This window comes from Coffea eugenioides, chromosome 10, assembly GCF_003713205.1.
Source record: "Coffea eugenioides isolate CCC68of chromosome 10, Ceug_1.0, whole genome shotgun sequence".
Lineage (NCBI taxonomy): Eukaryota > Viridiplantae > Streptophyta > Magnoliopsida > Gentianales > Rubiaceae > Coffea > Coffea eugenioides.
This window is the reverse complement of record NC_040044.1, coordinates 33,644,251-33,658,340: the sequence shown is the minus strand read 5'-3', so window position 1 is coordinate 33,658,340 and position 14,090 is coordinate 33,644,251. Positions and strand designations below refer to the sequence as shown.

The following is a 14,090-nucleotide window of genomic DNA, read 5'->3' as shown; positions in this document are numbered from 1 at the left end:
GTTGCTTGCTTTCCCTATGCTTTCTGCAAAACCTCCTAGCCATATCCCTGTCGCATCCCGAATGAGCCCTCCTACTCCAGCTCTTCCAGGATTCCTATATGGCTAATTTGGCATGGTGCGTAAGAATGTATTTGTTTACCAAATTGAGAGGAAAGTGCATGTAATTGCACCATCATTATAAACCATGTTTGAGTTGTCTTCACATATATTTTTCAGTTATTATGTGAAAGACATTATTTGGAAAAATGTGAAGAATTATAAATCCCAATAGTCCTAAAATCTACGACTACTAATCTGGTAGTTTACTAAAATGATTTGGCTGATAGATATAATATTAGATCAATTACTAAATATTGAAAAAAAGAGAGAGAATTTACAAAAGAGAAAGCAAAAAGACAAAAGGTGGCAATATATATATATTAAATTTGTTTAAGTGAAACTTTGAATGAATTTCATAAAACTGAAGTTTGAAAACTGAAATCTTAACCCATTAGGTTAATAAATTGCTAAATATTATTTGAGTGTATACCAATGCTGAGTGAATATTTTATCACTTATTGTTTTGGAGTGGATACAGTACTACTTAATTAATTCACATTTTTTTGGAGCAAATTCAATACTACTTAATTAATTCAAGTATTCTAGTTTTGGTTATCAAACGTGTTTAAATTATTAAGATTTAAATTCATTAAATTTAAATATTAGATCGGGGTTATCAAATAAGGCCTCCGTCACAAGGGACTGATGGAGAAAATGGGATCAAAGTGTATATACAAGTGAATAAGGGGGGAGGGGAATGACGGCCCAGCCTTTTATGGATCAATGGTGAAAGCAGGAGTCCAGGTGGATCATTTGACCCATTATGGTGGACTAGAAGAACAAGTGGATGGGCTGCTGAATGGGTGTATTGGGCCGGGGGGCTGGTTTGGTCTTCCTCTTCCAAATTTCCAAATCCATTTAGGGAGTGAACAGGGGCAGAGTGTTCCGTTTCGTTCCGTTCCTCCGGAGCACTTTGATTTCTCTCTCCACTCTCCATCCATCCAAGAGCAAGAGCAAGACGACTCCTATCCTATCCTATCGCTCCGGCTGAAGTTAGCGGGTCGGGTCGGCAATGTTGTCCAGGCTTTCCAAGCAGCTTTCGCTGTCCGCTTCCACTTCCAGGTGCTTTGCTACTACTGCTGCTGTTACAAGAATACTATCAAACTTAAATGGAGTAGTACCTTTTTCTTTGGAACTTCTTAAACCCTAAACCCCTGCCGGCTTCTCCCTTCTTTAAATTTCCGTCTCGTGATTTGTTTATCAGTGCTCGGGTTCCGCCAGTCAGTTTATACCTTACCCATTGCAAGAATTTATACAGAGTCAGTTCAATGGGCATCATAATTCATATGCTACTAGCATTTTGCTACATCTTTATGTCTTCAAAAGACTAATTTTTTCTTTCTTAAGACTGGCATCTATTACAAAGAAAAGGTTTTTCTTCGACTCTTTTTCATGTGTGCTATTTTTCGAGCCCTACATTACACAGTGGAAAGGTGTCGGAGTCTCTTTTTTTTTTTGTGATTAGCTTTTCCCTTTTCCTTTTTCGGAGTGAACGGTGTCAAGTAAGGACTAGGCGGCTAATGCTCAAATTTACTGACTTGGGGAGCTTAAAATCAACCTACTGCAATTTATTCCACTCACTTCTCTGAAACTTGTTTCTTGAGCTTGCAAATCTGGTGGGCTGTTTAAAACTTGTGATGATTTTCTTTTCTTTCTTCTTTTTTTTTTCTTTAATTATTGGCATAGATGTTTCGTGTGAGCTCTTTGTATGCTCACCTGTTTCCCCCTAGAGTAAACTTTTGTTCCATTGTCAAGCGACACCGCTCCACGTTCCCAGTATTTACATTGTACAACGATATGAGTCCTTAGGCTGTTTTGTATAGACAAAGAAACCACAAGGCAAATGAAGGAAAATCAAGGAATGACTTATTCGTGTCCATTTTTTCCTCATATAGTTTATATGTTCTGTATGGATTTGTTGGTAAGTTTCCTGCCTTAATCACCTTCATTTTAAACTTAGCTGTCAATCATGAATTAACCTGTTTTATCCCCAGCATTCTATCTTCTGTCACTTCATAATAGTTCAGGAAATTCTTTTTTGTTGCTTACTCAATGATTTTCAAGATTAATTCTTCTTCTTTTATTCACTACTTCAGGAACTTACTCTTTCAAAAGTGGTTCTCTCCAAATGACGGAACTTCTCTGTGGTCCTGTTCCTTTGCCACGCAATCTGGAACATCTACTGCTAGACAAAGTTTCGTGGCAGATGGTATTATACTGTACCAAAATGAATTCTTTGGTTTCCTTTCTGCTTTAATACCACGTATCTTATCAAATGATAGGAGAGCAGAAGCTATTATTCTGATTTCTGGCCTTATGTTTGTTGTAATCAGGGAGCATGACGGATAAAATATTTGCTTCTTATTCTGTATACAAAGGCAAAGCTGCATTGTCCACCTCACCAATGCTCCCAACATTCAGAAAACTGGATGTGCGATATGTCTCCATCTTTTCTTTTATTAGCCCTTGGCAGTGATATTCTTGTCTGTTCAGCTATGTCTTTACCATCTGTCCTCTTTGTAGTCTGGTGGTGTCAAACTTGATCGCAAGGGATCAATCATGCTGACATTCTGGCCTGCGGTTGGTGAGCGCAAGTATGATTGGGAAAAGAAGCAGGCAAGTTGGCCATGTTTTCTACGGTGGCGATTTATTTATGTTTTGTCCTAAGTTACTTTATAGTGCTAGCTATGGTAGGAAAATCACCTCAAAACATGTGGCAGTTAATGTAAAGATTGTACTGACATTGTATCTACATAGAGTATATGCATGTGGAATCAAAAGGGAAGAAAATGTAAACTGTGATGTTTAACAGATAACTTTACAACTTATCAGCTGCTGTTCAGGTTATTCCTGCCCTGAGTCTAATTCGGCTTCAGAAATTGGTCTCCTAGATTCTTTTCTTTCCAACCATTAAAGTGGAAGTTTGCTTATATTCTAGTTGAGCTTAGATAAGATTTAGTTGCCCCAGAAATTTTGCAGTTGCGCACAAGTTGCTCTAAAATTGATACAACCATCAACAGTTGCCCGGAAATTAAATGTGAATAAAGATGCCTGCTGATAGCTCTTCTGAAATTTGTAATCTGATAACTAATTGTCTAAAGGAGATCTCTGGCCGACTGACTTGTTTGTTTGACTCAATCAGTGTTTTGCCTTATCTGCGACGGAGGTTGGATCGATGATAAATATGGGTCCTCAAGACACTCGTGAATTCTTCCATGACCCTGCTATGCTGTCAAGGTTGTTATTTCTAGTAATATGTTGTTTTATTAGTACCAATTGATTCAATCAGGGAGTAAGGATTCAGTAATATGTTTTCCCTTTTTACTTGTAAATAATTATTCAGCAATGCTGGTCAAGTTCGGAAGAGCTTATCAATCAAGCCGCATGCTGATGGTAGTGGCTATTTCTTCTCATTGAGTAAGTCCTCTAGATTATGCATACAAACCCAAAAAATGATAATCTATTTTGCTACTTTTCTCCAAATGATGTTTATGTAATGAAGATATATATTCCCCATTCAAAATATTCAATTACAAGTAAAATGATGCACATTCAACATCTAGTGGAGGTTTCATCAAAATGATTGTAGTGGTTAATGCTGAATCCTAGTGGTTGGCTATTTGACATCTATCTTTGTAAACTATAAAACTTCATACTGTAGCTGCCTTTGTGTTTTTCTTTTCGTATTCCTTGGGTGTGATGGGAGGCAGCAGTTGGGGTTGTTAGTTAGATAGGAGCTTTATGAGGTTGGTTAGACTTCGTAGAGCTCACTGTTGCTCTGCAGTGATTCTATCATATACATTGGCATCCCTTTTCTCTCTTCTATTCAACAGTGTTATCTATGGATGCTTTATGTTGAAAAAACTTGATTATGACTTTAGGAGCTTTTTCTCCATTTCACATCAAATTCTCCAATTGGTTAACTTCATAGAGCTCGCCGTTGTTCTGCAGTGGTTCTATCATATGCATTGGCATCCCTTTTCCCTTTTCTGTTCAACAATGTTATCTATGGATGTTTTATGTTGACAAAAGTTGACTATGACTTTAGGTCCATTTTCTTCATTTCATGTCAAACTCTCCAATTGGTCTTGATGACGACAATGGTTATAAAGGTTGAAAGGCATGCATGTCTGTGCCTTAGTTGTAGTTGTTGTTGATCCCTTTTGTCTTAGAGAGAGAGAGAGAGACACTAATGCTGTGGACAAATATGCTGTCAAGGAGGAAAATGATATGATAAATTAAGAAAAATTAACAATAGAGAGTATATGGTAGCTGCCTGAATGCACTGCAACTTAGCTTGATGCATCAATATCAAAGGGTGAAAAAGGTTTAATTAATCAGCAAGATTTGGTTCATTTCCAAAATTTCACCTGCTAAACAAAATTGACATAATTTGGCCCTCTGAAACCCAAACTACTAAACATATATTAACTGCTTGATGCATCACAATACACGCTCACTCTTTCGTATTTGCTTTATACTTGTTTTATTGTGTGTGCACTTTGGAGCACTAAACATATATTGACTGCTTACTGTGTAATTTAGCTACTAATCCTTTTCTTGTATGATTGCAGATGTTGTTAACAATATTCTGAAAACCAATGAACGATTCGTGGTTCCTGTGACTGCTGCTGAATTTGCAGTTATGAGAACAGCTTTTAGTGTATGGCACAACACATCTCTGTTTATTTAACCATGGAATGTTATTTTGTTATGTTAGTTCTGATTAAACTGGAATAGAGCACACCGGTATAGAACAACACAGAAAAATGTACCTGTGACTCGCACCCCCAAAAAAAAAAAAGAAAAGAAACTGTGGCTTGGAAAGGATTGCTTAAAAGGGAAAAGCCAAAAAATCAAGAATCTGCATTATGGGTTTGAGTTTCGACAATAATTTAGTGGCAATAACCTCCAATCTTTCAAATCAACGTCAAAACAGAAGTGGATAGTATAAATCCCATAGTTAGGGTGATGTTTATTTTGTTAGGTTTAAGGTTTCATGACTATTGAAACTCAATTAGAATGTCACTGAGAGAGAAGCTAAGTAACAAGACACTCAATTAGGCAAAATGCTTAACCTTCTAAAATCTAGTCACTGAAAATCTTCTTGCTGATGCATCATCATACTGTTGGAAGCAGAACGGGTGCGCACACAAACGCACTCTAAATACACATTTCACATGAGGGGCATAGGGGGGAAAAGAGGAGTGAGTTGGTATGTGCATGGCATTTGTTTTGTTCTCCAATAAACTTATGATACACTGAGACTTAAAATTACTTGCAAGAATATGTTGATCTAGAATTCTGCAAGCACTTGATTGAACATTAATTGTTGTCATTTGACATGGGTGCACTCGAGAATTTCAATTGTATTGAGGTTTAAGAACTTTGCGAGTCAGCACTCTCCTCCCTCCCACTATTCTATTAGCTTTCTAAGAGGTGTTTCAGCCCTTAGTTTAAGTTAATTGCACATTCATTTTCTTAGATTTTTATATGACTGTTTCCTCACCCTAATTTGCAGTTTGCTCTGCCGCGCATAATGGGATGGGACCAATACAGTAACCAGCCACTTGGGACCGCACATAAGAACCCATCAAAGGTGCTTCCTCACCTAACGGACTCGGAATGGGATAAATGAAGCTCTGTGCAGGTGATCTGTATGTAATTAGTGTGAGTTTTGGCAGCACCTCCGCTTATTTGGCCGATAGAAGAAAGACGAAGTTTGTCTGGGTGTTGCCGTGTTGTTACTTTTGTGGATTTGGTGCACTAGTGATTAATTTATATGTGGCCGACCGAATGAATGCTGAGGTTGGCCTGGAGATTGTTGTTCCCCTATTTTGTATATCAGGAGGGAATGCAGCAACAGTTCTAATGGACGGTTCTAAAAACTGTCTTTTAACTCCTGAGTGGATGGACATCCTTCAATGGAATGAAAGACAATTCCAGTCTAATGAGCCCGAAATTCCCCCTTAACGCACTCCAAATCGATGCGATGCATAAAAGTTTGTTTCCATAAAATCCAGTTTTGGGCAACTTTAACGAGGATTGGTAATGGAATTATCGGAAGGACAATAACCATCAAGGTGATCATCAATTTAGCCTAATTCGCAGCAAAATGATCAGTTCTTTCACAATATCACTTTTGGCATTATTGTCTGCTCTGTGTGATCCCGTTCATAGGGGCAGTTGGCTCGATTGGTGCGTTACCCTCCCTGGGCCAAGAATATATGAAACTAATTGTATTGAGTTCCTCTCAATTCGGGAGCGGCTCGTGTCAAAATTCAATTCGAGCTAAGTTCGAGCTGGCCAAATTAAAATCGAGTTTGAACTCAAACTTAAAATATTAAATTCGGTTCGCGAGCTCGAGTATATATATATATATATATATATATATATATATTAAAATTTTTATTTTAATAGTAAAATTACATATATATTTCTAATATTTTATTATTTATTAAGAAAAAATAATTATTTGTTGTTTTTATTAGATTATTTTCCAGAAACTCGAGCTAACAAGTTGCTCACGAGTCAGAAATTTGAGCTACATTACAAGCTGCTAGCGAGTCAGAAATCGAGCTACAACTCGCGAGTCTTGGCGACTTGAGCTCGAGCCTGGCTTTTCCTTGATTGAGTCGAGCTTGAGCTCAAATTTTTTGACTTGTCAAGTTCGAGCCTACCTGTTATTAAATCGAGTTCGATTCGATAAGTCCAAAATTCGACTCGACTCGACTCGTTTGCAGTCCTACTCTCAACACAACTGAACCTGCCAGCAACTCTACAGTGAGTATATCCACCTTAAGTAAAATTACGGAATCTGGGAGCACTTATACTATTACAACTTAAAAAGAAAAAATGGTTTTCCCGTTGCGTACTATAACAAACTGGCATACTTGGAAGGCGGTCATCCAAGAACCAAATTTTCGTCTTACTGCAAAACTCTCCTACCATTTTGTATCATCTAGCCTAGTGACTGCTTTCGCTATAAGCCTGATCTGCGGTTGCTCCGGTAATTTTAAATTTAATATGAACACATCAGAATATGAAGTCAATGAAACGTGCTGTATACTAACAAAACAAAAATAAAAGTTTAAAAAGTTTTAGGGTCCGTCAGATGATAAGGTAATACTACAACTCAATAGCAGTTTTGTTTGGAGAGAGAGACCACGATGGTGCACAGTGCATACAAATGCGTTGCCGCTATGAATTACAAACTACTACGGCGAGTCGAATGCTGTAAATAAGTATTACCTCTTCTGATGCTCTTTCTGGACAAGCAACCCGTTGCCTTGATCAACCATGAGAAGAAAGCAGCAGCAGGAAGAGCTTGGCAACTAATCCAGGTATCTCTTATGGTAAGAAATGAAATGGAGATGAGAGAATCTTAAAGAACTAACTGCAGAGTGGTATCCCTTCTCGCTTCAAAGTGAGCATTGGCAAAATAGTTTTATAGAGAAGATTCTACATAAGATCTGCTTCTGCTAGTAGAACTTTAACTAAGCTTTCAATGCTCAGGTCATAGTACTTCCCTTTGCCGACAAGATTTTTCAAGCCACAGACCGTTATTGTTTTCCTGATGGCTAAATTCCCAGCTTATGTACCTTTTACACAAGGAAGGAACGGTAAGGGCTAAGGTTGCCCACCATTAAAAACTCTATGCAGATACTAGCCAGTGGTCCTATACTGGGGACATCTTCTGTTTTTAGTAGCTCCTCAGATCTCCGCATCCAGATTTGGATCAGCTCATTCAAACTGCTTCACAACGATAATTGATAGGGAAGAAGTTCTTTCTCAACTGCCCCCACCCCACTTTCTCCTGACTCGCGAAAATGGAAGATGCTACTAACCTGTCTAAACTGGAGAGCGAATGAATTGCATAGTTCAAATGCTTAAGCCAAATAATTAGACAGTATCGTAAAATCAATTTGCACCCCAAAAAGGTAGTCAAGCATATACATATGAAATTTCTCTCATCCGTCTACTCTGCCTCTCCACTATATCTCAACGTCATCTGTTTACTTGAGTTTTCTGCAGCATCCAACTGACATGCAATCTTCTTATATGGTCTATGCTGCAACTTCTATTTGAATATTTCTACCCATGCCCCCCCCCCACCTGGATCTCTCTCTCTCTCACCCCAACAAAGAAAGAATATGATGTTCGTGCCTCTCATTTCCCATTTTCCTTCAAAAAACCTTCACATGCCTAACTTAATAGCAATGATATTGACTTAACATTGATAGCATTTCTCTTTTGCTTTTAAGGGAACTGTGATGTCTAAAAATGATCAAAGTATTTTTGGTTCATCTTCTTGCAAGAGGTAGCTCAATTTTGAAGTTGATACTTGATACTCATTCAGATACTGAATACCAGTGCCAAGATTTCTAATTCCCTAACACTCTCTTAGTGTCCCTTTAGTGAAGAAGTCCTAGGTGGGGCTCCTGAACGAGCTAAGAGAGTGGGGTGAGTGATCCTCGGGTAAGGGTCACGAACAGGTGGGGGAAGGGGGGGCGCATGAGGCTTAATTCCTAATCTTCCTCTTCCTCTTCTCTTGAGTTATTTACTACAACAGACACAAATATCATCGCAAAAATATAGCCAGATGACATGCAGCATTTGTTCCCAACTGAAAGACAAGAACCAAATAAAGTGGAATGCATTTTTACAAATATAAAAGAAGCATGGGCCATTTTGGAAGAAAGTCCAAGAGTTCATTGAGAAAACTGGTGTGTGACCCCAACAAATTTGGAACACATCCCAACAACAATTACTTCCTACCATATACAGCAGCCAGCACTAGCATTTCTAGATATTCAGTGTATGCTATATACAAGGGAGATTCTTACTCAGATGCAAAGAGCTACAATCCAATTTGTACCATAAGTATCGACGCCCTTAGATTAGCTGTAGCAATATAGCCAACAATAGTGGACCGAGTAGTTGACAAGCACTTTTGACAAACAAATTAAACTCTCTCATTATCATCCATTCTGAGTGGGGACATTCTGATTTCAGCACAAAAACATGAAAGAGAATTTCAATGTATGCACTCAACACCCCCGCATATCACTAACCAAATCCCAAATAGCACAAGACACACCACTATGTCGATTGCAAGGACAATCCTCACTTGACGGCACCATCTTTTCCGGAAATTTAGAGAATTTGACCTGAACCTCATTGAACCAAAATCCTTCTGCAATGATACTGGAGAAACTGATGTACCCTGGTTGTTAGCGTCCAAAGCTCCCAAATCAACCCTAGCTCCTCTTTCTGTGGATTTACGGTGTTCCTCCAACTCAATATCCCTGATACCAATTACATGTTCCTTCATCTTCTTCTTCTCTTGTTTGCTAGACTTGCCCAATAAAGGGGCTTTTGTCGAAGCCCCAGCTTCGGATGTGCCAGGTCCGTGGTTACTAGGTGAAGGAGTGAGCTCAGCGGCGTGATAGGGAGGAGTCTCTCCTAGCTGCTGCTCAGCAGCACCGGTCCTAGAGACATTTTCCAACACAGCAATTAAATGACGAATAACTGGGACTAGTTGGTCTTGTAAACAGGTTGAGTTGAGATTTGACAGGTTCCTAGTCGAACCCTTCTTAGTTGCCTTCTTGAATTCATCCCTCAAATGTTGGAGGAACTTAAGAACCCCAATTTTAGTTAAACCCTCATCAGCAATGGCAAAATACACATAGCCGTCTTCCATGAAAAACCCAAAAGTCTTTTTAGCCATGGTTTGAAAATACCATCTGTGGTAAGAAGGGGTTCTCTCCAAGCATAATACCGCCAAGTTGTCAATTTCAGGGTTTCCGCCATTATAAGAGTAGACAACTCGATCACCCTTTGACACGCAGCAGTATTGAACAGTGGTGTGAAGTGATCCCATTAGTACAAAATTAAACTATTTCTCAACATTGCCCTATATACTCAAGAAGAAGAATAATGTAAAGGAGGAGGGCCAAAATCGAACTCCAGTTTAGCCCGCCACAAAAGCTCAGCTTTTTGAAGTCCGGAAGGATACAAAGCAGTCAAGATTTCGAGAGAGAAATAGTAGCCCACAAATTGTCAACAGGAGGTGGCACGCAAGAATACAACCGAAAACAATTCAAGGGATCTGGATTCCCGAAACTTATATCCCTGCAACTTATAACAACCACAACCGATTAAAAAAAAACCCAAATTACGAAACTAGCTTAAGAAATAGTTGGGATTATCCAAACGATGATTCAACAAAACTCGATTAAAGAAAAAAGAGGTAAAAAAAAGTTCTCGAGTCTTTGAGAACACCTACCTCAGAACTAGTTTTTGGCAAAACGGCAACAACCTTCCCGTGACCTCCTGAGAGTTGCTTGAGAGCTGAAGAGGTGATGAGAATCGCGTATATATCTAACAAAGCCAATAATTGGATGAAAATAACAGTAGCAGGCAGATAAGGTAGTCGGTACCCGCACGCATATCTCTCTGACTGTTTAAATCCCGGTCCCGGACCCCACTTTCAGTAGATTCGCCCCCAAATTTGCCTCTTTTACATGCGATGGGATCGCCGACTCTGCAATTGCGGAATTGCACCCTGCAATATAGACATTACTAAATTAAATTAAATTAAGACACTAAAATAATTTTTTGAAACAAATTTTAAAGCGAAAAAATTTATTGTGTTTTCTTTTGCACGTTTGTCCCGTTTGGATTACTATTTTTTGAAAATTTTATAAATAAATATATACACATATTATAGCGATTTTGATGTACGTGAAATAAGAAAATGATTGAAAAATGTGTTAATGAAATACGTTAAAATTTTTTCTTTAGAGAATAGCAATCGAAATATGGATATAATATTTACGTTTAATGTTTATATTTATCTATACTGCAATGCAATTGCCTGCCATTATCAATTTCTTAATCCATTTACTGGACCGTGACTCTGGGATGATTACGTCATAATTGTGCACCGGTACTCACTTACATTCTAGTCTCGACTTCTAACTACTAACTTAGAAAGGTTAATCCTAAAGAGAATTCTGACTGGTACAAAAGAAAAAAAAAAAACTCTTGACTTTGGAGTGCCAATTTCAGCCAAATATAAATCCAAGGACAAGTTATTGTTTCTATTTTTTAAAATAAAATGTCAATCGAGGACTTAGACACTCCATATTTTGATTTAAATCTTGGCATCCAATTTCTCTATGGATTTAATCATAACAATAATTTATGTCTTTCTTTTTCATTCTCTTTTTGTTGCATCCATAAGAATTCAGCCGTCCTGCCTTAGAAGAAGCTGCTGTGAAAGGGAGATAATTGCTTCAGATTTTTAAGGCTCGTAAACCAGCTATGGACTGTCAAAGTCAATATGGTGGGCTTCAATTCAACTGCCTCGCTGTATGGACTGGAGGGAGAGCTACTAGCCTCTTCATCCCTGGATCCACACATCTGAACTGCTTCAGCAGAAACAACTCTGTGACTTCCACAATCCCACAATTCGCCTTTCTAGTAGTGTTCACTACTACTCCTCATCATTTCTGTATCATCATCTATGTTATGCACGCCCCTTTCCTCTTCTTCACTGCGTCTTGTCAGAATTCTTTCACCAGTATTGCAGGAATCATTATCTTGGCCGCTGTCTTCGCAGGGGCGGGAGCCATTTTCAGGAGACAATTCACCACCATCTGGAATATTAGAAGATATGTCATGGCTTGCTAACTGGATATCAGGTGCTTCAATTGATGCTTTAGCAGACACGAGGAGGGATTGGCGGCATAGCGGACACGTAGTATGAGTCGATAACCAGCTGTCAATGCAATCCCTGTGAAATGTATGTCCACAAGCAGGTATCTGTTGAAGCCGTTCCTCTGCTTGATAATCCCCGAGGCACACTGAACATCTGTCACACAAAACAAGACAACTTTTCAACGAGTTTCGCTAGTTGGTACTGATGCGATATGATGTACTTTGTAGGCATGCAGTCCTGGAGCCTTCTGTTTTTTTGGAGCATTTCGTTACACGGCTTTGGCACTACCATGATATGATGTGCTTATCGGTCATCTTAGGACAGGTAGATCTGCCGTATCGTACTTTCATTTCTCTTAAATTTTGTTCAAGCAATGAATGTACCCTACAGTACTAGTGAATTTCAACCTTTATCCACCAAATCCAAAGATGAGCTTCAACACACACACCTCGCAATAGTACATTACAGGGAGAGCATAATTTCTTGATTTTTATCTAACAGGTGGAAACAAATTGCCTTGGAATAAACACCTAAAACCCCACATTTGTAGCCTCCACTAATCAATCATCAAAAGCTTATTTGTGCGCATCACTCATGTTGATTGATTTAAGTATCAGCAGGCCAAGCTGACGTAGGACAAGGGACAGAACACGTGCCATAAACAATCAAAAGGCTTTATATGTAGAAGAAAAGGTCATAACATGGATGGATATTATTCCATGTTTGAGGAAGCGAGATATTTTCTTTATTTTCACCTGTTTGAGAAATGAATGCTTGATAATTAACTATGCAGTCATCTTCAAAGAGTATTTCAGCGTCAACACTTGGAAAAGAGAAGTCGAATCGCAACAAAAATACGCTACTCTGTTGCTCCTGCATTACATGGGGTATACTATAGCAGCTCTTTAAGCCAAAGACCTATAAGTCATACATACCAGGGATAATGCCTAGACTTAGACAACTGTGGAATGACGACACTAAAAGCTCTCTGTTTAGATATAGATGCCTGAGGAACTACGCATCACAAAACTTTTGGATGATGTTCCAAAGAAGTGGTCTGTCTACATTCTGAAGTAGTGTAATTTTAAGGCTCTACACTTTTAATCTAAAATGCTATCCAAAGCCTGATTTCCAAATCAAGAGTAGGTAAAAATTCTGTCCTCTTTTATACCTAGCAATTCGCGTGATGCTGCAGTCCTCAAATGAAACGAGCGGTCAAAGTTCCTTACTTTTTGCACAGGACAAAGGTCACATAGATAGAACTGTGAGTATTGGTGGGCAACCAACTTCATACAAGCCCACGCCCTCAATTTTGTTGAGCTTGAGATAGAAACATTGTAGTTGAAGCTTGCAAACTTATTAAGCTTTTGCAAGAATGTAATAAGATTAATACATGACCACCGAGCCTTATCGAACTCAATCTCCACCTATAACCATTCAGTCACCTCCTCTTACCACCATCCCAATAACAAGAACAATTACGTCGTCATAGCAGCGCACTAACCAATAGTAGCAGATTCTACTGTTGATTTTGTGTTATTAACCTTTTTTTTTTTTTTTTTATAGAGTGGAAGTCAAGCTATACATAGAGTGGTCTCAATGACTAACGGCCAGAAATTGAACGGCATCTTGTACTTTGTGTTTGTGCTAGTAATTGATAATGGCAATTTGGTTGACGGAGGAATAAAAAAAATTATATAAGTCCATGGAGCACTTACTGCGTGTCTTTGACGGAAAAACTTTCCTTGAATACAATCACGGGCAGCATCTCCCTGACCTCCTTCTTTAGCCCCCCAGATTCAGCCTGCAAAATTAATTGATATTCCAACGCTTACTACAATCAAGCAAGCTCCAGCCCATCGGATAGGAAGAAAGAAAATAGTAGTACTAGTGAGTGGGGCAGGCAGGTAGGTAGAGATAGAGATAGAGATAGAGATGAATAAAATACCCTGGAGGAGGAGGAGGAGGAGGAGCGGAAAGAAGAAGAAGAAGAGGCGGGCATTGTGAGAGAGGGCCAATCAAGCCTGCGACACGCGGCACCTCTTCTGATCACCTCCAAATTTGCTTCTGTTCAGGTGAACTCAGTCACCGTTGTGGTGAACTTGTCCTTAGAGAGTCGAAACAAAATAAAGATCGTGAGATCAGGGATCGTCCCCAGTGGATCTGGGATTTGTATTTTCCAATTTTGCTCTTGAAAATATGACCACGTGAGAGGGGCGTGCTATTTTTAGCCGGAGAAAGGAGCAAAAATGAGAATTAGGACCAA

At 38.9% G+C, this 14,090-nt stretch overlaps 3 protein-coding genes across 4 annotated transcripts; 1 reads left to right on the top strand and 2 right to left on the bottom strand.

Annotated features, from left to right (window-relative positions):
• Positions 1-988: 988 nt before the first annotated feature.
• Positions 989-6,053, top strand: LOC113749049 (single-stranded DNA-binding protein WHY2, mitochondrial). The gene is made up of 8 exons (XM_027292692.1): positions 989-1,161; positions 2,196-2,308; positions 2,433-2,530; positions 2,623-2,715; positions 3,242-3,336; positions 3,443-3,516; positions 4,674-4,762; positions 5,621-6,053. Exons 1-8 carry the CDS (start codon positions 1,112-1,114, stop codon positions 5,735-5,737), a joined length of 729 nt encoding a protein of 242 aa, XP_027148493.1. The 5' UTR covers positions 989-1,111; the 3' UTR covers positions 5,738-6,053.
• Positions 6,054-8,726: 2,673 nt separating this feature from the next.
• Positions 8,727-10,614, bottom strand: LOC113749237 (phytolongin Phyl1.1-like). Of its 2 annotated transcripts, none has more exons than XM_027292922.1 (2): positions 10,388-10,614; positions 8,727-10,239 (listed from the first exon to the last, which is right to left on the bottom strand). In XM_027292922.1, exon 2 carries the CDS (start codon positions 9,980-9,982, stop codon positions 9,137-9,139), a length of 846 nt encoding a protein of 281 aa, XP_027148723.1. In that variant the 5' UTR covers positions 9,983-10,239; positions 10,388-10,614; the 3' UTR covers positions 8,727-9,136. The 2 variants fall into 2 exon arrangements, with proteins under 2 accessions (XP_027148723.1, XP_027148724.1); XM_027292923.1 differs by having other exon boundaries at positions 8,727-10,233.
• Positions 10,615-11,217: 603 nt separating this feature from the next.
• Positions 11,218-13,857, bottom strand: LOC113749713 (E3 ubiquitin-protein ligase ATL59-like). Its single transcript, XM_027293540.1, has 3 exons — positions 13,773-13,857; positions 13,543-13,628; positions 11,218-11,977 (listed from the first exon to the last, which is right to left on the bottom strand). Exons 1-3 carry the CDS (start codon positions 13,824-13,826, stop codon positions 11,584-11,586), a joined length of 534 nt encoding a protein of 177 aa, XP_027149341.1. The 5' UTR covers positions 13,827-13,857; the 3' UTR covers positions 11,218-11,583.
• Positions 13,858-14,090: the final 233 nt, after the last annotated feature.

What these genes read in the sequence shown, in the direction of transcription:
- LOC113749713 (XM_027293540.1), bottom strand. Translation starts at nt 13,826, where the DNA reads ATGCCCGCCTCTTCTTCTTCTTCTTTCCGCTCCTCCTCCTCCTCCTCC. An exon ending in CCTCCTCCTCCTCCTCCAGG is followed by an intron (nt 13,629 to 13,772) that starts GTATTTTATTCA and finishes TTAATTTTGCAG; the next exon opens with GCTGAATCTGGGGGGCTAAA. An exon ending in TTTTCCGTCAAAGACACGCA is followed by an intron (nt 11,978 to 13,542) that starts GTAAGTGCTCCA and finishes TTTGTGTGACAG; the next exon opens with ATGTTCAGTGTGCCTCGGGG.
- LOC113749049 (XM_027292692.1), top strand. Translation starts at nt 1,112, where the DNA reads ATGTTGTCCAGGCTTTCCAAGCAGCTTTCGCTGTCCGCTTCCACTTCC. An exon ending in CTGTCCGCTTCCACTTCCAG is followed by an intron (nt 1,162 to 2,195) that starts GTGCTTTGCTAC and finishes TCACTACTTCAG; the next exon opens with GAACTTACTCTTTCAAAAGT. An exon ending in GACCCTGCTATGCTGTCAAG is followed by an intron (nt 3,337 to 3,442) that starts GTTGTTATTTCT and finishes ATAATTATTCAG; the next exon opens with CAATGCTGGTCAAGTTCGGA.
- LOC113749237 (XM_027292922.1), bottom strand. Translation starts at nt 9,982, where the DNA reads ATGGGATCACTTCACACCACTGTTCAATACTGCTGCGTGTCAAAGGGT.